The following is a 25,110-nucleotide window of genomic DNA, read 5'->3' as shown; positions in this document are numbered from 1 at the left end:
AGGAAATGTTTGAAAATTATGAAAGGAATAGGTAAGCTGGATGGTAACAGTCTTTTCCCTCAAGGTAAGAGAATCCAAAATTCAGTTTAGGGTGAGGGGCAAGGATTTAAAATGTACCCGAGGGTAACATTTTTACATATGGTGGAGAGTGTATGGAAAGAGCTGCCAGAGGAAGTGGTTGAGGCAGGTACAAATGAATCTTTTTTAAAAATCACTTGGATAGATTCATGTGGGGCAGGGCTTACAGGGATATGGGCCAAATGCAGGGAACTGGGATCAGCTGAGTGTGCCAGTCATTGGTATGGACTTGTTGGGCCTAAGTGCCTATATTTCGACATGGCTAAATTATAAACTGTTGAATAAAATGGAGTCATGAGAGAGTGCAGATAATGGAATTGGTAGCAACAAAATCTGATGGAGCAAGTCAGCAGGTCAAGCAGATGCCAAAGGACTGCTCTCTGATATCTCTCCTTATGAACCCCTTGGACCATGACCCCAACAACAAACACCAGGCCATCTCGTGCTCTGTCACAGATCTAATTTATATCAGGAGAACTTCACTCCTCAACCTCTAACATGATAGTGCTTCAAGACCACACTTTCTACTACTATCTCTTACCCAAGATTCACAAACAGGACAGTCCTGGTAGACCCATTGTTTCTGCTTTCTCTTGTCCCAATGAAGGGTCCCAGCTCAAAACGTCAACTGTACTTCTTTTCATAGATGCTGCCTGAGTTCCTCCAGCATTTTGCATATGTTGCTTGGATTTCCAGCATTTGCAGATTTCCTCGTCTGTTTTTGTCTGTTACTGATCATCTACATTTGGGTCACCTCACATGCTCTCCAGCATTTGGACAACTTCCGATTCCCCAGCTCCCACTGCCTCAATTTGGATATCCAGTATTTATATATCTCTATCTCTTATCAGGAAGGTCTTAAAGCCCTTCATTTCTTTCTACAACAAAGACTCAACCTATTCTGCTCCAACACTCTCATCCACCTGCCTGAAATCTTGAACAATTTCTTTCCTGACACTTCACACTAATCAATAGTAATGTCTGGTTTTTTGGTGGGTACATGGAACAGTTCTCCTGAACCACTCCCCACCTATTTCATTGTTACATTGTCGACTTCACTGCATCAACTTACTACCTTCTCCCTTTCTAAATCTACCTCAATCCCAGGAGACAATCTATCACTGATATTAACTATAAACTGATCAAAACTCACAGCAACTTAGACTACACCTCTTGCAAAGGATGCCATTCTGTTGTCCCAGTTTCTCCTTTTCAAAATGAGGTTTTCTGTTCCAGAACAGCTGAAATGCCTTTTTTCAGGAAGTGTTGCTTCCTTTTGGCTGTGCTTGATGGAGCCTACTCTCACATCTCTTCTGCTTCTCGTACTTCTGCTCTCACCCCACCTCTCTCCAGAGTTCCCCTCATCCTCATCATTCACCTAATGAACCTCTGATTCCAGTGTATCATCCTTTGTCAATTCAGCTACCTGTAATGAGATATCATCTTCTCCTGATGAAGGGTCTCGGCCCGAAACGTCGACAGTGCTTCTCCCTATAGGTGCTGCCTGGCCTGCTGTGTTCCACCAGCATTTTGTGTGTGTTGTTCTTCTCCTCCCTACCCCTTTCTGCTTTCCACAGGGACTACTCCCACTATGACTCCCTAGTCAGCTCATTTCTCTCAACCCATCCCCTGCAGTTAAACGAGGTGTGACATTTATCCTTGCACCTCTATCAGGGATCTGAACAACCCACCTGGATGAGACAGAAGTTCACATGCAACTAATCTAATCATCCAGTGCATTCAGTGCTACATAAGAGAGACCCAGTCCCCTAGAATGATCAAATGGGCTCTTGGACTTACAGTTTACCTCACTGTGGCCTTGCACCTAACACCACAGGATTTTATCTTGTTAAGCAGCCCCATGTGTGGCACTTATCAAATGCCTTCTGAAAATCCAATTAAATGACATCCACTGCCTCTCCTTTGTCCATCCTCCTTGTTACAGATTTGTCAGGCAAATCCTAGATGTACTGTCAGCCATGCAAGCCACAGGTGGAAACTCAGAAATATCACTGCACTCAGATGTAGTAGGATTCTTCACTGCTGTTTCTGTAACAGTTTTGTTTGACCAGTCAAAGTTGTTAACCCTATCGGAACCTCCAAACCTAAAGGACCAGTAAACTACTCTTAGTCTGGCCTCTATAGCCTTTACTGCTGAAAATACAAAAGGCTGTATTAGGTTAAAATTATGCTAAATTTCAGGCAAAACTCTTTGCCAAGGAATTCTCCAGTTGGTCAAGAAACCTCCAGGTGGCCATGTCTATCACTATAAATAACTGCACTGCTACATAAGAAAGTTAGAGTTCTAAAGTGTCAGTCCATCAGGCCAGTTGTCTTCTTTATGAATTTTGCCTCGCCTTATTGACTGTCAGTAACGTATCCATCACTTGTCTAAGTTGGTGTCTTTTGTTTATAATATCTCTCAGCAGGCGTAATACCATGTTTCCTGCTATTTGTGCAGACTGCGCATTTACCTCTGTTCATTTATGATGAGATATTTGTCTCATTGTCATACAACTAATTATTCATCCAGAGTACAGTGTTGAAGTTTGGAAACTTTTATAACTAGATTTGTGCAAGTGCTCAAGCAAAATACAATGCTAACTTGTCACAAGGAATCAGTAGGATTGATTGATAAATAGATGGACAAAATTAATAATGATATAATGAAACTTACAAGCTGGAGGGCTTTCCTGGATCGACAAAATGAAAGGACAATGTAACGGATAGCTTTAGCCTCTCGAAGAGGACCGCAACTTTATTGTGGTTTGGAGGCTTACATGCCTTAATAACCTGGAGAGCTATGCTGGCTGGGTCACCCATGCCAAACAGGTCAAAGTACAGAGGCCAGTCTAGGTGTAGTCCACCGGTCCTCTAGGTTTGGTGGTTCAGATTAGGACTAACAATCTTGACTATTCAAACAAAACTGTTACAGAAACAGCAATAAAGAATCTTTCTTCATCTGAGTGCAATGGTATTCCTGAGTCTCCACCTGGGACCTGCATGGCTGATAGTAGTGAAAACAGAGAGGAAGCTATGGGCACAATGAATGAAGCCGTGAATACCAACAAGAATGGAGGATCTTCACAGTTGCCTTAAATGTCAGCAGGCACAATGGGCACCAAGTTACTTCAGCCTCTGGTGTTTAAAAAAAGTGAAGAAATTTTTGAACCCAGGCAGAGTTGAGGAGTGGCACAATCTAACAATATTTTAAAATAGGAAAATATTCAATGCTTAAACTAATCCATGGAACAAAAGCTGAATGAAGTGTAACGATCAAAATGGTATTAGAACAAGGCAGCTGGGTTTTCCAAAGTCTAGAGGTAGGGCTGTTCCAGACAAGTAACACAGTTTAATAGCAGGAAGTTTCCTTATTGCCTTGCTGATGCAATCTTACCACAGCAGTTCCAGCTAACTACTATAAAGTCCACGTTGACAAATTCTTCAACAACTGTGGTCAGAGGAAGCTGTTTATCTTCTGAGTCATCCCTGTCCAAACGGTTACTGGAAATGGAGATTTCACCGAAACCACGTGACCATCCCAGACAAAACCGCACTTCAGAGGGTGCAGTGAAGGTTCAATGAGAACGCCTCAGGGTTACACAAACACTGCAGCTGCTCTTCATTAGCAAAGTAACTGAACCCACACTGTGTGACTTCTCAGCTCATTTGCCAAATTAACTCAAATGTTTCAGGCTTCAAAGCAGTTCTCAGTCTTACATTTTCAGCCAGAGAAAACTTCACCTTTAAATTTTATCCTTTTCCCCTCTTAATTTTAAGGAATAAGTACAGCACTTAGCTAAGAGACTTAGCCTCATTTTTAATAGTTAAAAATGGCACTCACAAAAAATCAACATTTTTATACTTGATTTTTTATTCCATTGAATTTTTTTCAAAATTTGATCAGCTTCCAACTGGTAAAACTTTAAACAGTCTAATGAGAGTGTGATTTGATAAAGGCAGCTGAACAAGTATGAGGGGAGGATCAAACCAAATGTTAAACACAATGAGGTAATTGCAGATGCTTAGACTTGAGGTTTTAAAACGTTTCATAAAAAGTAGTGTAAATATATAGAACAATTATTATGGAAAGCTATATTTTTCAAGCAACAATGTTGCTTTAAACTGCTTTAAAAGTTATTAAACTGAAAAAAGCATCGCCAGGACTTGAGTGAGAGTTATAGGGAGAGGTTGGAAAAACTAGGACTTCATTCAATGTAGGAGATTTTGTAGAGGTGTATAAAATAAAAAAGGGTTAGATAGACTGAATACACTGGTTTTTATCCCCCCCCCACCCCCCCCCAGGCTTGTGGAATTAAGAACTAAGGAGTATAGATTTAAGCAACACACACAAAATGCTGCTGGAACTCAGCAGGTTGGGCAGCATCTATGGAGGGGAATTAAACTGTTCATGTTTCTGGCCAAGACCCTTCATCAGAACTAGAAAAGAAGAGAGCAGAAGCCAGAATATGAAAGTGATGGTAGAGGGAGGTAAGACCCAGTGATAGGGAAGGTGTTTGGGTGGGGAGGGGGTATGAAGTAAGAAGCTGGGAGGTGATAGGTGGAAGATGTAAAGGTACGGTTGTGTGTTTCAAGATTTCCAGGACCTACAGAATCTTTTGTGTCTATGAACATAGGATTTAAGGTGAGAGGAGAAAGATTTAAGAGTACCTTGAGGGGAAACCTTTTTTTAAAAACACAAAAGGTAGTACTTATGTGGAATGAGCTGCTGGAGGTAGTGGTTGAGACATATACATATCTTGGAAAAGGTTAAGGGGGTTATGGGCCAAGCCCTGACAAATGAGACTGGCTTGAATGGAACATCTTAATTGGCATGGAACCAATGGGCCAAAGGGCCTCTTTCCATGCTTTCTAAGCAAGACTATAATAATCTACACTAGTTCTTTACCTGCATTCTGTTGTCCAGAAAAATGGCCCTTATTATTTAAAAAAAAGGTTCTAAGAATATGATGCACAATTAAGCAAGAGTACAAGCTCACTTGACTTCCCTTAATGAGACTCTATAATAGGTTTTCAAATTGACTTCACACTCGTGTCTGAAAATAACCTCTGGTTGATTCAAAACTAGCCCGGAGATAGGAAGCAGAGGATGGTGGCTGAAGGTTGTTACTTGGAATGGAAGACAGCGACTAGCAGTATGTTGCACAGGTCGGTGCTGGGACCCTTTATTTATTAATCATATAAATAATTTGATAAGAATGCACAAGGCTTGATTAATAAATGTGTGGGTGACACAAATTTAGGAAGCATTGCTGATAGTGCAGAAGCTCATTGTAAATCACAAGGGCATCTTCAGAATCAGATTTATTGTCACTGACATAAGTCATGAAGTGTGTTTTCTGGCAGTAGTACTGTGAAGGCATAACAAATTACTACAAGTTACAATAAAAAGAGAAATTGTGAGGTAGCGTTCATTGGTTCACAGTCCATCATCATTCCTGATCAGTGAGGGAACTGGGTTACGGAGTGGCAAATGGATTTCAATATAGATATGTGTGAGCTGATGCATTTTTGAAAGTCAAACCATTGTAGGACTTAGAATATGAATGGTAGGGCACCAAGGAGTGTAAATAAAACAGAGGAATTTACAAATATAAATGCATGGTTGCATTTGGAAAATGGTCACATGGGGAGACAAGGTGATGAAAAAGCATTAAACATACTGGCCTTCATCAGTTAGGACAGAGTATATGAGTTGAGATATTATGTTGCAATTATACAAACTATTGGTGCAGTTACACTTGGGAGTACTATCTACAGTTTTGGTCAAACTGTTACAGGAAAGACATGGTTAAACTGGAAAGAGTGCAGATTATATTTACAAGGATCTTGTCAGGACTAGAGGGCCTGAGTTACAGAAAGACTTTGACCAAGCTTGGTCTTGATTCCTTGGAATGTAGAACAATGAGGGGTGATCTTACAGAACTGATTAAAATTATGAGAGGCATAGTGTTCTGTCTCTAGAGGTGCTGTTCGCTCTGTACAAACATCACTTCCTGTTTGTAAGTTTTTTTTCCCATCATTTCCTGTGCAAATTAATTTGGAATACAACTTGAAGCAAACAAGGTAGAAAGACATCCACCTCCACTCACGTTTTATTTGCCCTTGAAACAGCAAAATTTGTGAGCCTTAGGCTTTCTTAGTTTTGGTAAACATTTAGATGTACTTGGAATGAAGCATTATGTTTATCATTCATCACTATTATGCTACCGTTGTGCCACAAGTTCACACTGGTCTATGGCATAGCTATAGAAAGTTGAACATGTGTATTACCTTGTTCAATGCTGAGTTTGAAAATAATCAATAATACTAGTATCTGTATTGAATCAAATACCACGTTTTATTTTCTACAGTTTCACAAAGTTAGTTAGATACTGACTGTTACGCCACTGGCAGTTAGGGCGGAAATGAAAGTCCTCCGCCCCTGTCTGTCCTTGGCTATCTTCTTTATTGTGCCCAGGTGTAGTTCAGAGTCCTCATTTCTGCCTCTATGCCATGGCACCAAGTTGTCATTGGTCTCCCACATTTCCTTCACCCTTCAGGGGTCCCAAGAGGTACTGTCTTCATGATGGAGTAGGCCTCTCTTCTCTCCATGTGCCCAAGCCATCTCCAACATTTCCCCATGATGACTGTGACCATGTCCTCTTGGTGAAACTGAAGGAGTCCACAGGTGGTTGGAGATCTTTCTTGGCCAGAAAATACGGAGGATCTTCCAGAGGCTCATGATGTGGAATGACAGCTTGGCAAGGTCGTTCTCTGTCATGCGCCAGCATTCTGTCCTGTACAAGAGCATGGCCAGAACACAGCACTGGTACAGCTTCACCTTGGTTGATCTCCATATGTTGCTCATTGATCTGAAAACATTTCTAGTTTTGCTGAGTCTGCACTGGAGTCGGAATTGGTCCCAACATCCTGCTGAATGATGCGGCCCAGTTAGGCAAATCTGTCAGTGCTGGGTAAGTCATATATAGGAGGAGGAGACTCTACATTGAGGGTCATAGTCTCAGTCTTTGGCTGACTCTGGGTCCAACTTGTCCACCAAAGGTACACAGGCACCGAGTTTCTCTTGCGAGTGCTGGTACTTCTTCCTCACATCACCTTCTTATTCTGACTTCTCCATTTTTCTCCAGTCCTGATGAAGTGTCTCAGCCTGAAATGTTGATTGTTTACTCTTTTCCATAGATGCTGCCTGGCCTGCTGAGTTCCTCCAGCATTTTGTGTGTGTTGCTTTGGATTTTCAGCACCTGAGCAATGTATCATTAGCAAAGTCAACATTTTTTGACACATTCAGCATCCAAAGTTCTGTCTCCTCATACACTCTTAAAACACTTTTTGGAACATCAGAAGTTGGTGGAAGAGCCAGTGGATTTTTTTGTGGAGGTCTGCTTTCCCTTGCCAACCCTCAATGAGTGTGACCATATTCCCAACAACAGGAAGGAAATTACAATCCCTGAACCTGCACACAGTCAGACACATCTTAAGGATGACATACAATAGCTGACAAGAATCCCCCAATTGACTCTATTGGCAGAGACATTATTGGTGAACATAAAGTATGCAAACAGCGTGATGGTCAGCATGGCGCTCCTTATGCCAACAACTGGACCCGAGTTGGGTCATAGTGGGTGAAATCTGCCTCGACAGAGTTCATTAACCCACTGTCAGCGTGTTCGAGACTAATGTCCAGGAAAACAAAAGCCAAAATTATTTCAGGCAGACACACCACCTTTGCTCTACCAATTCAGGCAAGCTGGTCTTCTGTCACTCAGAAGATGATTTTGAGCTGACACCTTCCATCAAAGATGAGGTCTTCCTTCGAATCATGAACGAAGAGTAGCCAAAGACAGCCGTTACAGTAGTTAGCACATGTACAGAGCAACTGTATTGGGCAAAGGTTAGAATCCTTCTTGTTGTTCAAAGAAAGGTGCTTACAGAGGTTGAGCAGTATATCACAAAGCAGGAACCTCTCCCAATCCAAAGTTACCTTAGTAAATTTTGTCCCTATTCTTGATTCTGAGGGGCTATAGCAGGTTGGAGGACACATTAAGAGGAAACAACTCAGTTCAGAGGTAATTCACCCAGTCTGGATGAGCACTGTGTCACCAGTCTAAACATCAGACAATCAAGAATGTCATCAAAGATGACATTTTTGAAGCAAAAACGTTAAAGGTTGTCCAATAAGACTGTTTTTAAGACTAGTCTCTGAGACTGCTCATTCTTTTGCCACAGACATAATAAAATGATCACTTAACCTTTAGCTTCAGTAAAGTTTGACATGTTACGGATGCTAGGCAGGCCGTGTTCTGCTTCTAGAGGTGCTGCTTATTTTGTATGCAGTTCGTTTTGTACAAACATCATTTTCTGTGTGGATTAATATGGATTTCAACTTGGAGTAAACATGGTAGAAAGACATCCATTTCCATCCACTCTTTATTTTCCCTTGAAACATCTGTGATTTTCTTAATATTGGTAAGCATTTGGGAGATGTACTTTGAAGGAAGCATTATGTTTATCGTTCATTGCCATTAAGCTACCATCGCATGACGAGTTCACTTTAGTTCATGGCAGAACTATATAGAATGTTGCATTATGTGTATTACCCTAGTTTAATGCTGATCATGAGAAACATAGATAATATTAGTATATTCACAGGTGCTACAATTCTGCTTTGAATCTAATACGTGTGTACTCTGCAGTTTCACAAATTTTTCTCATTAGAAGCCTGAAGGAAGCATCCAGCTTGGGTGATTTTTGAGAAGAGTTCAACACCCTGCCTAGCTTTGTACACAATGCACCACGAAGGCAGTAGGCATAGATTAGGTGGATGATAACAGTAATTTCCTGAAGGTAGAGGAGGCAAAGCTTTAGGATGAGAGGGGTAACTTTTTCATGCAGATATCCTAAGTAGGTAGAATGAAGTGACAGTGGAAAAGGCTAAGTACAAATGTATCATTTAGAAAGTGCTTGAGTTAGTATTCTGCAGGGTAATGTGGATTAGAGGGATATGGGCCGAATGTGGGAAACTGCATGAGCATGGTGGTCAGCATGCACTCACTGGGCTGAAACACCTACATATCTGTGTTGCATTTCTCTGACTAGTTCATGATGTTCAGAAGCTCCTAACTTTAAAAAGAGTAACAAAAGGGTGTGCATCTGGCAGTTTCCTGCAGATACAGATTCCCAATGGGTTGCTATTTGCTTGATACAATTGCTGCCAAGAAATATGCCTGAAAAGTCATTCCATTTTAAGACCAAGTCCAAGACCCAGTGTTGCTAACTATTCAGGCTATCAATACATTGGAGATAACCCAGCCCTAGTTTGCATTGGCATTTACCTAACAATCAAGAACAAGAACAATGACTTAGATTTACATAAATTCAGAGAAAGCATCAAGCATAGTGGATTCAGGTTAATTCGGCCACTGGTTAATTGGGGCATCTGCTTATTTGGAACAACTCTTAAAGAACAAAAATCAAACCCAGAAAATAGCTGGGACTCGTTTTGTTTATTTGGGACACTATGCCACTTAATTGAGGCAGAAGACTGATGCCAAACAGTTTCTAATTAACATCAGATGCATGCACTTGTGAGGCTGTTAGACGCTACACCATGTTCAGGATGAACAATTTTTAAATAGTATCAGTTGCGTGTGCTTCTGGTTAAAAAGCAGTGATCTTTGTCCCTGATAGCTGGCAAGTAATAAACAGTAAGACAATTCAGAACTGTTTTGCTCACTACGGTTTCAAGCATTCAAGCTAGGAGATGCCAGAAATGGCTGGGAGTAATTCCAGGTTAGGAATTTTGAAGTATATGAAGGTATTGACAATCATCTTGAATGTTACACTGAAAATGAAGATTTGTAGGATGCATTTGGCGACAGCACTGTTCGAAGACAATCTACTATCTGCACTAGATGTCTGTGCTAATCTTGTTCATTTTTCAGTCAATCAAAAGAACACATTGGCGTACGCTGAATGAATTCCTCAGTTTATCACTGTTTGGAACCAATATACGATTGTATAGTACTATAGTAGTTTTGGCAGCGTTCTAATTTGTTCTGTATTTCATTTAAATACATTATTTATTACTCAGTTAAGCAATTTATATTTTTTATACCTTTTAATTTATTTCCATTAAACTTTGGTTAATTGGGGCAAAATGCACTGCTCCAATGTGTCCCAACTAACCTGAATCTACTGTAAAACAACGGAGTGTTGAAGATCACTAATGCTACTAAGGATTTGTAGTAAACTGTCAACAAGTTTAATAATTTACTACCTTACTTATGAGAGATAATTCTATGTATAAAGTAATATCAGTGGTCACTATGGCAAAAAAAAGGGTGAATGATCACTTTATATCTTATCATATGCAACCAGGTATGTCAATAAATGGAAAGAACACCCCAGAGTGAGAACATCAAACAGACTTGAACACAAGTTAGCAAAATTCATTAACTACATTTAAAAAAGATTAAATCAGTCTCCAACAAAAAGCAATCAAGAAATTTGCTGAATGCAAATATTTAACTGAACATTGCTACAAATTCTCTCACAAAATACATCCAGCCAATACATGAATGATTAACATGATGAATAAATCTTCAAACATCTTTCAGATTACTTGAGTAGAAAGACACCAGTTTTTGAATAATTCAAGACTAGTTTGATTTTGGATAAAGTATCAAGTTGGCATATGCTTGTGACTATTTTACAGGTAGGAGTGCCAACCATGTCTTTGCAAGTAATTTCCTACTGCTAAACGCTCAAGCAGAGGGATTTTATCTTCAATTCATTAACAAATCAAAATATTAAAACGTAATCAGCTCAAAGGCTAATGTTACAATTTTTTCAGCAGTGTTTTTAAGGTGGAGGATAGGTTGTAATGAATGTAAAGTACTCCTCATCTTGGCACTTCAGAATTAGGATCAGGTTTATTACCAGCGAAATTTGTTGTTTTGCAGGAGTAATACAGTGCAAGACACTGCAGTTACTACAAGTTACAGAAATAAATAAATAGTGCAAAGATGAAGAATGAAGTCATGTTCATGAACTGTTTGGAAATCTGATAGCAGAGGGGAAGAAGCTGTTCTACTGCCTTTCATAATTGTACCATCTCATGAAAATATCCTTAATGGTGGGAAGGGCTGTGCCTGAGATGGAACTGGCTGAGTCTGTAGCCTCTTGCAATTTTGTATACTACAGGCTCCATACCACGCTTAGTCCGCACATTCTTTTATTTCAAAGAATGATTGTAGGGTATCATACAAAATTGTTCCAGAGCTTGAGAGAGGCTTCTGACACTAGTGAATTTTCCACAAGAGGGTTACTGAAGTCTTAAATATAATCAAGACAGAAGTAGATAGATATTTTACAAATTAAGAGAATCAATTAAAGGTTAAAGTTTCAGATTCATCTATTTATAAATTGTACATTGAAACGTAGTGAGATGCACTATTTGCGTTAACAACCAACACAACGTAGAGATGTGCTGGGGACAGCCTGTAAGTTACACCAAATATGCTGGTGCCAAATAATTAATAATGATTAATATAGTGGCACTGAGATAAATAAAGGGATGGCACGGTAGCGCAGCATTTATTGTAATGCTTTGCAACGCCAGCGATTGAAAGATTGAGTTCCAATTCCTGGCACTGCTTGCCAGAAATTTGTATGTTCTCCCTGTAACTATGTGGGTTTCCTGAGGGTGCTCCAGTTTCCTCACGCACTTCAAAAGACAAACAGGTTAGGGTGGGCAGGCTATGTTGATATTGGAAACATGGCAACCACTTGCAGGCTGCCCCAGCACACCTTTGAGTTGTGTTAGCCATTGACATAAATGACACATTTCACAGTATGTTTCAATGTACATGTGACAAATAAAGCTAATCAATCAGAATGACCTTATCGAATGGCAGATACATGTACAAGGCGCACCCCAACTTCTATGTTCTAATTTCCATAGTACTCATCACCTTAGTAGAGATGTGCAATCTGAATACCTTTCATAGTTCATTGATTCAGTGACTCTATTGTAGCTGTAAAGCATCAAACGTTAAGGGAGAAGGCAGAAGAATGGGACTGAAAGGGATAATAAATCAGCCATGATTGATGGTAGAGCAGATTAGATGGGCCGAATGGCCTAATTCTCTGGTTTTACAAATAGGATCTTTCAACTTCATCGGGTGTTGAACAATATTAACAAGATACAAAGCATATCCAATCTAATTAATTTTGAAAATGTCTTGACTCATACAAGATACCACAATATCAATGCCATAGGCGTGTGACAGGCTTCCAGTCATTTTGTGAACATTTTGACGCTCATCTCAAAGTAACAGGCAAAACCAAAGTACGCAATCTTGACTTGCCATGCAGTAGCCAGATGAGTAATTTCATCTCTTGGGTTTATGCAAAAATCTTCTGAAAAGCAACTAGAAATAAAAATACCCAGAATATACTCATTTTGCTACCAGTAGCAAAACCATAAAATACAGCTTCATCAATTTGCTTGGGAGAGGTTTCTTTAAAATAAATGGACCATTCATTGGAAATAGTTGTGTCACAAACTATTACCAAGCCTTAATTCCATTAAGATAGCGAATAACTCTGACAGTAAGATTCCAAGTCTGCTCCTTTAGCCTGTGCCAATTAGACAGCCTCACCCATGGCAGGGACAGGGTGGGATAGTTGTTTTTCATATAAACCATGCAGGGTGGGACTGGGAAAGGAAGTGAGAATCTATGACCTTACTGATGACTACAAATGTAGTCCTGGGTCTCGCAAAGGAAGTGTTAGAATTAGACCAACTAGTTTTGCATGAAGAATAGTGCACACCAAACACTACACTCAAACCAAAAGTCAGCCTCAAGTTCTCAAGCAGTTTGTGTGTAGCAGATTACAGTAAAAAGCTGTCTGTAGTTTAGCAATGAACTGGTAATATCTAACCAACATAGAAGCAGATGGAGACTGTTAAAGGAGCATTCAGCTTGTTCCACACTTACGATTGTCCACAAACTATTGACATTGAATGACAAAGTGGTAGAAGTTTAATTCTTCACCAGTTAACTTTGTACACATATCAAAATGATTAAAAACATAGGAGGATTTTCCACAAATAAGGCACTACTATAAAAATTGAAGTTCCATTGAAATCTATTAGAAATAAAATAAACTCTTAGGTGAGCACATGGGTGATAGAAAAATGGAGGGCTTACAAGGAGGGAAAGATTAGATTGAACTTACAGAAGTTTCGCACAACATTGTGGGCTGAAGGACTTGTACTGTACTGCAATGTTCTATGTTCTAAAAATCCACAATCATATACTCAAAAGTTCAGAAGACATGAAGATGCAGGATTATTTGATGCAAGTGACAATTTTCTCGCTAATATTGAACACATTCGGGAAATTTGACTTTTCTGTGCTTTTAATGTAAGACAAAGTTACGAATTAAGAACTCTGTCTAGACTGAGATACATAACCACCAAATATCAAATACATTGCTCACTATTAGTTTAGTCCCTCAGCTTTACAATGGGGAAGAAAGAAAATGAGATATCATTCATGCACTTTAGTTAGTATTGTCATTCTAGAGTTGACTGTCTTCAGCATTTCTTAGTAATGTCTGAACAGTTGGCTGGCTCAAAATTTGAGTAAAGCCTTCCAAAGAAATTAATATAGTCATCATTACAGATGATGGGTAATATTTTTATGGAATCTGGAGTGCGTTGTGTAATATAACACTTCTCAAATTTGGTGGCTGAGAGTATCCAAAAAGATAAAGTAATTGTAACACAAATGTAACATTGTGGTTAATACAACACTTTACAGCCCCCACCAGCGCCCTGGGTTTAATTTCCACTGATGTCTTTGAGGAGTCCGTATATTCTCCCCATGACTGTGTGGGTCCCTTCGGGTGCTTCAGTTTTCTTCGACATCCCAGAGAAGTATGGGTTAGTAGGTCATATGGGTGTAATTGAGTAGCGCAGGTTCATTGGACCTGAAGGAACTATTGGCATGCTGTCTCTCTAAATAAAGCAATAAATAAAGAAGAAAGAAAGGAAAGAAAAGAAAGGATGGAAGAAATGAAGGAGAGAAAGTGAGAAATACATAAAAACTAAGCTGATCACATGCAGCTCAAGGACAGTGGCTACATTCACCATCCAGTTATTTTACTATCTATTTGTCTGACTATCTCTGTATTAGAATAGTAGAATCATGTAGCATTTGTGCACACTCCCTTGCCAACTCTCAGTTAACAATTTGTATTGTCCTAGTTCCATTCTCTTTCTCATACAAGGTTTATTTTTACAATTTTTACAAGGATGTTTTTCTGAGTATGGCTTCACTAATCCTTCATCAGTGAGCAATGCTGGAAGATTAAAGAAATATTCTTGGACTCTCTCACCATGCATTTGATTTTACTTACATCTCGAGTTATGAAATTAGAATGTTGACATAGATGTATTCTTTAACTGATGGCATTGGTTTCAAGTTGAAGGAAAAGCTCAAGTATGTTAGCTAGGCTTTGCTCTAGGTCTAGGGCAAGCAACTCAGTAAGAAAGATAGGCAGTGACCATTCAGAACAATATCCCAGGTGTAAGGTAGTAGGGATAAGTTCCCACTATCTATTAAATGTTCCCAATGGTATGCATCTCAAATAGCCTCTGACGATCAATGCCAGCTCCTGATCTTCACATGTGGTTTAGCTACCAACACTGGCAGAACCTATTCCACTGACAGGAGAAGGGGAAAATGAGAATTACTGGCATCTTAAAACCAGTCGCTTCAGGCAGATGCACTCACCAGCTGTAGTTGGCAGCTCATCTATAAGAAAGAACACTCAGACACCAAGATTGGGGATGTAGTGGACAGCAAGGAAGACCATCAGTGCTTGTAGCTGGATCAGACCAGCTGGAAAAATGGGCTGAAAAACTGCAGGTGGAATTTAATGCTGACAAGTTCAAGGTTTGCACTTCAGTCGGACCAACCTCACATCGTGAACGGTAGGATACTAAGCAGTGCAAGTAGAACAAAGGGGTCTGGGAATACAGATTCATAATTCATTGAAAGTGGCATCACGGGTAGATGGGGTTGTAAAAAAAAGCTTTTGGCACATTGGCCTTCAAAACTCAAAGTACTGAGTACAAGAGTTGGCATATTATGTTGAAGTTGTATAAAACATTGGTGATGTCTAATCGGGAGTACTGGGTGTAAGTTTGGTTACCTACCTACAAGAAAGATTTAAGTAAGATTAAAAGAGTACAGAGAACATTTACAACGTTATGAGTTTAGTCCTTGAAAAGTAGAAGATTGAGCGGAGATTTGATAGAGGTATACAATATTATGAGAGATATAGATAGGGTAAATGTAGGTATGCTTTTTCCACTGAGATTGGATGAGACGACAACTAAAGGTCATGGGTTAAGGGTGAAAGGTTTAAGGAAAATTAGGGGGAACTTCGTTATTCAGAAAGTTGTGAGAGTATGAAATAAGCTGCCAGTGCAAGCAGTGCATTCAATCTTGATTTCAATGTTTAAAAGTAGTTTGTATAGTTACATGGATGGTAGGGGTATAGAGGGCTATGGTCTGAATGCAGGTCGATGAGAGTAGGCAGTTTAAATTGTTTAGCATGGACTAGATGGGCTGAAGGGCCCCGCCACAGTGCTGTACTTTTCTATGGCCATCTGAAACTTCCACTGACTTACGTGGGATACTTCCACTATACCCACTCATGAGGAAGGCTTTGGGAGTAAACCCAGAGTTGAGTCCCTAAGATAGTCCTACTTTGAGTTCAACGCTGACTAGCAACTCACGCGATGCTACTGTTACCAAACTACATCGGTCTCTGCCGTTCCTTTAGATTTATCAGCTGCATGGAGAGGGGGAACTACATGAGCAACAGCTTGCTCTCCATATTGTACTGTCCTGGTTTGCGTATTACATAGAAAGTTGGGATACAACATCCATAATTTACCCCGACCAACAGAGGGCACTTCTAGAATAGAAAATCAGGTACTGATTAAAAAGCTCCAAATTGTTCCACTGAATTTAGTTTAGCATTTTATCATAGTTTCACATAACAGAAATAATGGCAGGAATTGGCAATGGGATCTTCCCAACATCAATAACATACTTTTGCTTCCATTTTCAGTGGAAAATTCCTTCAAGATAAATCTACCTCAAATGCACATTCACTTTCCAAATAGGAAATCACATAGAAATGGCAATACTTTCAGGTTAACTGACACACCATTTATAAACATCCTGTTATTATCACATTGAGTGCCACAGGCAATCTATAAATTTTGATTTAACCTCAACTAGAAACATCCGTATGAAGTCTTGCTATCCATAAGAGTGCAGCAAAATTGAGTGAACTATTTCAATTTCTTTCCCAGTAACTTCATTAATATCTGGAAATGTATAACCCAAGACTCATTTGACGAAGAACTAATCTCTCAATTCTAATCCTGATCATATGCATGATTAAAAAAATGCCTTCCGTCTATAAAACATTAACTTTCTCATGCGATACAAACTGCTGATAACACTATTTATTTTAATGATGCCAGCAGATAGATTACTGGATTGCAATTATTGCACAATTACTTCATTCATTAAGAATCTGATCCATCTGAGGCGCCTTGTTTAAAAAATAAACCCACCTCTGAATTCTGACCATGTTCTAGTATTTCTTCAAACTCCTCATCTGCTTCCGTGCCTGATAGTCGAGCTGCTCTTGCCATGAAGTAAGGAGGCAGCTCTCCTATTGCAGTGCCAGCTCCCTGCAGAGAATAAAGGAAAAACAAGAAAATAATCAATGATTTACAGAATACATCTCCAAGCATATATAAATGACAATAGAAAATTAGCTTCGATCATAATTGATGAAAATATTAAAGAAGCTTAAAAAGATGTTGATTTTTTGTTGTAATTAAAACACATCAACTCCAAAAAACAAATGGGAAGTGGCGGATTAACTGATATTTTACTTTCTCTTTCAGATGCTAATATAAACCAAGATTCATGGTTGGACATCCAATGATACAAACAAGCATTTAATTGGCAACAGATTTCACTGTTCTGTTCAGATTAAAACAAAATATAGCCCTAATGCTATAGACAAAATTAATATTGATGGAGTGAGAAAGAAAAATATAACTCGAGAAGCAGTGATACTGGAATAACAAAAGCTTTCTCAGTTGTGATGTCTAGATCTGTGACTGAAATTGACGACCAGATAACCTTGGTTATCAAAAAAAAAGCTGGGTGCTTTCAGATATACAGGTCTTCTTTCAACGAATGAAATTCAGTAATATCAACTATTTTTTGCTTTTAAAAATGTAAAGTTATTTTAACTACACATTTGTCTGCAGAAAATAAAAAGTCCTGATTTTTTTTTGGGGGGGGGGGGAAGAAATGTAAACTTAATGGAATATATCACACAAGGCATAGCATAGCAGATTCATGCTCACAAGAGCAGCAGCAGAAGTGACTACTGCACAGCCTTCATGGAGACAAAAGATTTGACTTCACGTCAAAATATGCTCTTGTCATGCTGCAGGCACTACAATTATACTAAATGTAATAGACTTAATGGATCTGGAACATCAAAAAAGGGAATCCATGAGGCATTCAGCACCACCTGCAGCAAAGTACATCAGCACAATTTGTAACGGCTTTCTCTGGGCCTCACAATCATGAAACAAGTTATCAACCCTCGTTCAATGAGGAATGCGGGAGAGCATACCAGGAGTAGAAGAAAACCATACTTGTACAAATGAGAAACACAAAGAAAATGCTGGAGGAACTCAGCAAGCCATGCAGCATTAATGGAGGAGAATAAGTGTTGATGTTTTTGGGCCAAGATACTTCATCAGAAGCAGATTGCTTATGCCCCTCTATTGATGCTGTCTGACTTGCTGGGTTCCTCCAGCATTTTGAGTATGTTGCTCCAAGATATTTAGTACCTACAAAATCACGTGTTTATGATACCTACAAATCATATGCCTGACAACTATAACTATAATACAATACTACATCTATGCTAAACAGTAAAAAAAACTTGCAATGGATAGCTAAGTGAGCTCAGAACCAAGAATTAGATAGAAATTTGCAGTCTTAACACATCTAGTCATGAGGCAATTAAACAGACAATGGGAGAAGGCAGTTCCAAAAATATTACTTTCTTCAACAAAGGTAGAGCCAATATGTGGGTGCTAAAGATGAGACAACCACCACATTTAACAAGTGCTCAATTAATGCTCCTCTTCTACTTTACCTGAGATTCACACCATCACAAAACCAGGTCTTCAACAATCCAATTCACCTTGCATATTAAGAAATGGCTGAGAGCAAAAGTTATGAGATCAAACAGCACCTCAGTTGCAGTCTAGCTGTTCCAGTGTCGTTACAATACTGGCACCTACACAGCACTGGGAAATTGTTTTGGGTATGTTCTGTTCACCAAAAAAAAAACACAGGGCAAATCTAATCTGGTAATTACTCTCTCCTCTCAGTCATCAACAAACCAATGTCAATTATCATTAGTGTTGCTAAGAGCAATTTGTTCAACAATAACCAGTTTGATTTTTGCCTGGACCACTTGGCTTCATACCTCGTCACAACCTTGCCTCTGTCATCTATATATCAGAGCCAAGGAAAGAGTGAACTCAATGTTAATTCAGCATTTTGATTGGGTAGGGCGCAGGATAAAGAATCAACCAACTAGCCACATAAGCTTGATCTACTATACAATGCAATCATGGTTGATATAATCTTAGCCTAACTTCAAATGGACTTGGACATCAAACATCTGTCAATTCATTGGGGTGGAGAATTTCAATGAGTTACAATGATTTGAGAGATGAAATTCTGTTGTTTTAAATATGAAGTACCTTAGTCTGAAACTGTCTCCTATCTCAAGAAAATTGGACTAGGAGAAACACTCTTTCAGTATCCTTCTTGTCAATTCCCCACAGGACTTTGTATGTTTTAGACATGCTTCTCTGAGAAATTTCTCCAAATCACACACCATTTTAATTTGGAAATAAAACAACACTTATTGTTGATTGATCTGGATTCTGGAAGCCTCTTCCAAACAGAATTATGTGAGAACTTCAACCTAAAGGATTGCAGCAGTTCAAGAAAGTAGCTCACCACCACCATTGAAAGAATGGACAATAACGACTGACCTTGCTACTGACAAACAGATGTCAAATCATCAATTTCAAAAAAAAGATTCCTTCATCAAAAATCTTTTTCAATATACTCATGGCCATTTGTGGATGGTGCCAGTGGGGCAAACATTTATTGTCTATGTTAATTGCCCCCAACTGAGCAGCTTGCAGGGTTATTTCAGAGGGCAGTTAAAGTTTCACAACATTGAATAAAGTAGAACGAGAGTGGTAGATTTCCATAAGAGCACAAGACTTAGTAGCAGAATTAGGCTAGTCAGCCCATTGTGCCTGCTCCACCATTTGATCAAAGCTGATGCACCTCTCCATCTCCCGTCTCCCAAAGAGCTATTGGAAACTGCGGCCTGTGGCAGGATACTGGCCTCACCAAGTATTCAAGAGGTGCCTTGTTGAAACCATGCATGGGGACTAGACAATGCAATCATGCAACCCCTTTTAACCCCATTCTCCTGTCTTCCCCCTTAACTGATGACATCCTTATTAATCCAGAACCTCTGCTTTAAATATATCCATGTTAAATATATTCACCTTTCTTGAAGAACTTTACTAAACCGTATCAGTTTCAAATACATACAATTTCATAATTTTTATACATATAAAAAAATGAGTGAGTGTGTGTGTGTGAGTGAATGTGTGAGTGACTGAGTATATGAGTGACTGAGCGCGTGAGTGAGCGAGAGGGAGCTAGCCCAGGTAACAGACCAACTCATTTAGGTTGTAAGTCTGAGTCTGCAGCATTTTTTGATTTTTATTTACCAGTAATTGCTATCCATTGACTACAGTTCAGTGTTCAACACCCATATAGCTTCCAAACTTATTATCAAGTTAAAAGACCCGGGGCTCTGTATCTTCCTTTGCAACTGCATCCTTAACATCTTCATCAGCAGATATCGATCAGCATGGATCAGTAACAACTCCTCCTCACTGATCAGCTACATAGCTCATACAACTGTATAGCTAAATGGATGATTCTTCATTCTGGATGTTTGGATTCCTGTATTACATCATGTGAAAAACATTCTTTCTCCTCAATTCCTCTATTACATTGAAATCATCTCTCACTTTTCTTAATTCCAAGCATAGGCCCAACCATTCCTCACAAAACAAGCATTTTGCTCCAGAAATTAGCTTCAAATATATTCTCTGAAATGTCCCTTTGCAAGAACACCCCTCAAATAAGGCCAAAATGATACACAATATTCCAGGGAATACTTGGCCAATGAAATGTGTGATTGATGCAAGACAACCTACTTCTGTCCTCTAAACTAATCGCAACAAAAGCCAACATCCATTTGCATTCCCAGTCACTTGCTCCATTTACATTCTTTGTTTCAAGTTCAAGGACACCCAGATCATTTTGTACATCCCTTCATCAACATGATTAATGTAGATTGTACAACACAAGGCCCCAAGCATAGCTGGTCAGCCCAAAAATGCCCCAGTATAACCTGGCTCTTTTGTTATACACACAAAATGCTGGAGGAACTCAGCAGGTCGGCCAGCATTTATGGAAAGGAATAAAGAGTTGACGCTTCGGGCTGAGACTTTTCATCAGGCCTCTATTGCTGTCAGCCAACACAACTAATATCAGCCCCAGTTCTGTAAGTGATTAACTTGGTGCAATAACCTTTTGAGTACCTTATCGAACTTGTATAGGAAACTCAAATTTAATGCCACTCATACCCCTTTATTCAACTCGATAGATATATCTGCAAGCAACTTTAATCAATGTGTGAAACAATTATCTTTTCATAAAACCATGTTAACTCTACTTAAATTTTTTGTATATCCTGCTAATAATTATTTAACACTGGATTCCAGAATTTTCCCAATGACAGACCAAGAGCTAACAGGTCTAAGATTTCTTGCTTTCTACTGCTCTCCTTTACTGAACTGTTTACAATACATTTTCCAATCCACTATCTCCACACTGTGAAGACTTTAAAGATTAAAGGCAGTGCACAAACAATCTCTAAAGCTCTACTTTGGATATTCCAGGATGCAAACCACAAGATGCAAAATATAGCTGACTTTCTTACCTATTAGATTTTCTTGAATACAAGTTCCCTTTTGACCCCCAATTTTCTTCCATTATCTTAGTGTTTTATTTTAGTATCTTATTTTAGTGTTTTCTATATCGACCGGTTGAGTATTTTCTCAAATCTCTGCTATTTCATAAATATGGCAAAGGACAGCTGCAGCAGGCTGTCAACAGCAAGTGAAAGGAACTCATTGGGCTTCTGGTTTGTAAACACAGCTTTGCAAATACAATAGAGTCAGATTTATTTTACTGGCCAGATCAAAATGTACATTGCAATAAAATTGAAATTGCAGACCTCCATAGTTGCTGTAACTTTGTACAGAATTTCTGGACTGCTTAATCTTTTTCCACTCTAACATATTATCCATCTAAAAGGATGTTTGAAGGCAATGGAAAAACATGAACATTTTGTAGGTTTTTCAGAAGAGCTGAAGTGTTTTAAATTAGAGATACCAATAAACACTCTGGTGGAGAGACACATCTGAATATTTGTATCAGTCTGCAGTAAAAATGCCTTCAATTCAACAGCAAACTGCATTTTAAAAGACCCGTGAAACAATTATAGAAATACTAATGCCAGGAACAGAAAAGACTACAGATAGTGGTGGGCACAGCCCAGTCACCCCACCCCGTACCACTGAACACATTCACATGGAGTGCTGCCAAAAGAAAACAGATAGACACCCCACTATCCACCCTATGCTCTTCTCTCACTTCCACCATCCGGAAGTCGGTATAAAAGCTTTTGGTCCCACCACTCAGGTGCAGGAACAGTTATTACCCTCCAATCATAAGGCTCCTGAACCAATATGGATAACTTCACTTAACTCAACTCCGAACTGATTCCACAACCTATACACTCACTCCCAAGAAATCTTTACAACTCATTCTCAGTATTTTTTTATTACATAATTTGTGCTTAGAGTCTGAGAATGAACTAGATGACTATAACCTGCTGTTACCCTGCCTTCCCCATGCATGGTTTCAACAAGGCACCTCTTGAATACTTGGTGAGGCCAGTATCCTGCCACAGGCGGCAGTTCCCAATAACTCTTCGGGAGGCGGGAGATGGAGAGGTGCAGAGTGGATGAGCAACATAGTGATCTAAACGCAACTTGAACTCTTCTAGTAGAAGCTCGAAGAAAGTGTTTCCCTTGCTCTGTAGATTGACATAAGAAATACAGCATCATACAAAAAACAATGATGTTAATGAATAATATGTAGAACGCATATATAAATGTTTCCAAAAGTATCATGGATTAACTCCAGAAGTAGGGATGCCTGCCTGACTAAATGTTATTATGAATAAATTGCAAGTGTTTTATAGTATTACCACACGAAATTACAAAGGATTAAATTTTTCAAACTCTAAACTGCTGAAACTTTCCCACTGCTCCACTGTAGTCTCTAGGCGATATTGTGCATCATTTTAAAACTATTGCCACAGTGGTCCCATACAATTTCAATGTTATCTTAACTTAAAGGTTTTATGTTTAATTAAAATGATAGTGACCAAATTTTAGCTCATTACTATATTAATTTCAGCTTAAAACTTCACTGTAAATGTAAATGGAGTTTAACATTACCTGCTTTATATGTGCTTAGCTTATTGATCCACTTGTAACTGGTTTTATTATTGTTTTGAACAGCATAGGTATATTTTAATTAATGTTATTCTAAAGGTATGATTTCAAAGCTCTTTGATTCACGTCAATGAAAACGGAAATAGGAAGGTGGATGCAGCTTTGGGGTAAAATATGGGAATGTCTGCAATGGTATGTTTTTGTTTGCAGACAGCCTGGCCACTGGGCTTGAAGATGCCCTCAGCATCGAAGCAACCTTGATAAACAGTTACTGCCTCAATCACTACCAGCATCATAAACTGCATAGTTTATTTTAAATAATTCTTTCCCTATACTTAAGAACATGTACAATTTAAATTTTGTCTATTATAAAATGCCACCTGATATAAACCCATGTGTAATTTTTCTTTGAGGGCTTTTCTTCCCAGTCTGATACTGGGAAAAATTTTAGTGCTACTCTAAATAATTACACCAACTCTCATTAAATCTTTGGAATAAAAACATGACAATGGACAATTATGAAAATTACGTAGGTTTCTCACCTCTTCGAGAATGCTAATAAAACTCTGAATTAACGATGAACTTTTTTCCTGCTTGTTAATTACCAATTGCAATTGTTGTTCTAAAATATGTGGTTAATTAATGGGACAGATAAAATAATAAGAGGGAACAAATGAGCGGATTCCTTTGTTAAGGCAGTAAAAGCAGATCTTCATGACTACATAGCATTCCAGTGTGATCAGGCTGCCAATACTTTCCAAATTCTTTTGATGAACTCTAGTACAAATACAGAGTGATGCTTCTGTGGCTAAAAATACTTTAAGGATGAAAGCACACTATGTGTGAGACTATGAAGAATGATGGGTATAATTGAAAATGAGACACTCTCAACTAAAGGAAGTAGCAGCGAACAAAACATTTGCCAGAGACACAATTACAAAAGATATCCGCCAATGATAGACCCTCCCTCTGGAGGCCTTTTGCGCATCTCCAAATGGACTTTATGTACGGATTGTGATTATGCACCTGATCTTGTGTTTGTCAACTCCATGGGTAGAAGCTTATCAAACTTTCAGAAGTGATGTAAAAATATTTGATTATCAGAACTTATAACACAAGGAACTGCAGATGCTGGAAATCTGGAGCAATACCAGAATCTATTCCTAGGTTTTGGATCATTTTATGGGCAAAGTTAAATGGGAGTTGACAAAAGCCTTGAAGTGTAAGCATCGTTTCACCTGCCCTTACTATCCTTAATCTTAAGGTTAGCATTTGTGTGATGAGACCAAGCTAAAGTGGCCAGAGGCACTTCCACAGGCCCTCATGACAATGCGCTGCACTCCAAAATGTGTAACAGACTTATCTCTATGCAAGAATGCATTGGGACAGCCCATGCACTTGCCAGTTATTCCTCCCTTTTCAGGAAAACAAATGAACATCCATACTATGTGTGAAAACATGTTGTAGTTTTGCATAGCACTAACACAAGCTCTTAAAGCTTTCCATCAACAGGTACTTGAAGCCCAGAAAATCATGCTGGCTGCAGAGTGTTAGACCTACCAGCCAGGAGATTGGGTACCAGTGAGATCCCACCAAAAGATGAAAGAACTGCCTTAAGCCCTGGTGGAAAAATCCATTACAAGGATCACTAACAACATACTGTATACTACTTTGAAGGACCAAGGGAAGTCAACATTGATAATACAATTAACATTGTATTGAAGTATATACATGTCATCATATACAACTCTGAGATTCATTTTCTCATGGGCATACTCAAATCTACAGAATAGTAAACATAACAGAATCAATAAACGACTGCCAAACTAGAGCTTTCAGCCAGAGTGCAGAAGACAACAAACTGCACAAATACAAAATGAAGAAACAATAATATAAATAAACAATAAATGTCAAGATCATGAGATGAAGAGTCCTTGAAAGTGAGTCCATTGGTTGGAGAACATTTCAATGATGTGACATATTAAGTTGAGTGAAGTTATCCCCTTTGTTCAAGAGCCTGATGGCTGAGGGGTAGTAACTGTTCCTAAACCTGGTGGTGGTGAGTCTCAAGGCTCTTGAACCTTTTTCCTAGCAACACTCACAAAATGTTGGAGGAACTTAGCAGGACGGGCATCAATGGAAAAAACGTAGTCTACACTTCGGGCCGAAGCAGGTCTGGAGGAAAA

The 25,110-nt window shown here is 39.0% G+C and overlaps 1 protein-coding gene across 5 annotated transcripts in view; it reads right to left on the bottom strand.

Annotated features, from left to right (window-relative positions):
• The window catches only part of vmp1 (vacuole membrane protein 1), a 200,091-nt gene that overhangs the window by 39,308 nt on the left and 135,673 nt on the right, over positions 1 to 25,110 (bottom strand). For all 5 annotated transcript variants that reach the window (XM_059973627.1, XM_059973629.1, XM_059973628.1 and 2 more), the window contains one exon: positions 16,769 to 16,888. In XM_059973627.1, coding sequence (XP_059829610.1) covers positions 16,769 to 16,888 — 120 coding nt within the window. The remainder of the gene's footprint in view (positions 1 to 16,768; positions 16,889 to 25,110) is intronic.

Source organism: Hypanus sabinus, chromosome 6, assembly GCF_030144855.1.
Source record: "Hypanus sabinus isolate sHypSab1 chromosome 6, sHypSab1.hap1, whole genome shotgun sequence".
Classification (NCBI taxonomy): Eukaryota; Metazoa; Chordata; class Chondrichthyes; order Myliobatiformes; family Dasyatidae; genus Hypanus; species Hypanus sabinus.
The sequence above is the reverse complement of the archived record's forward strand: the minus strand, read 5'-3'. Positions and strand labels throughout refer to the sequence as shown.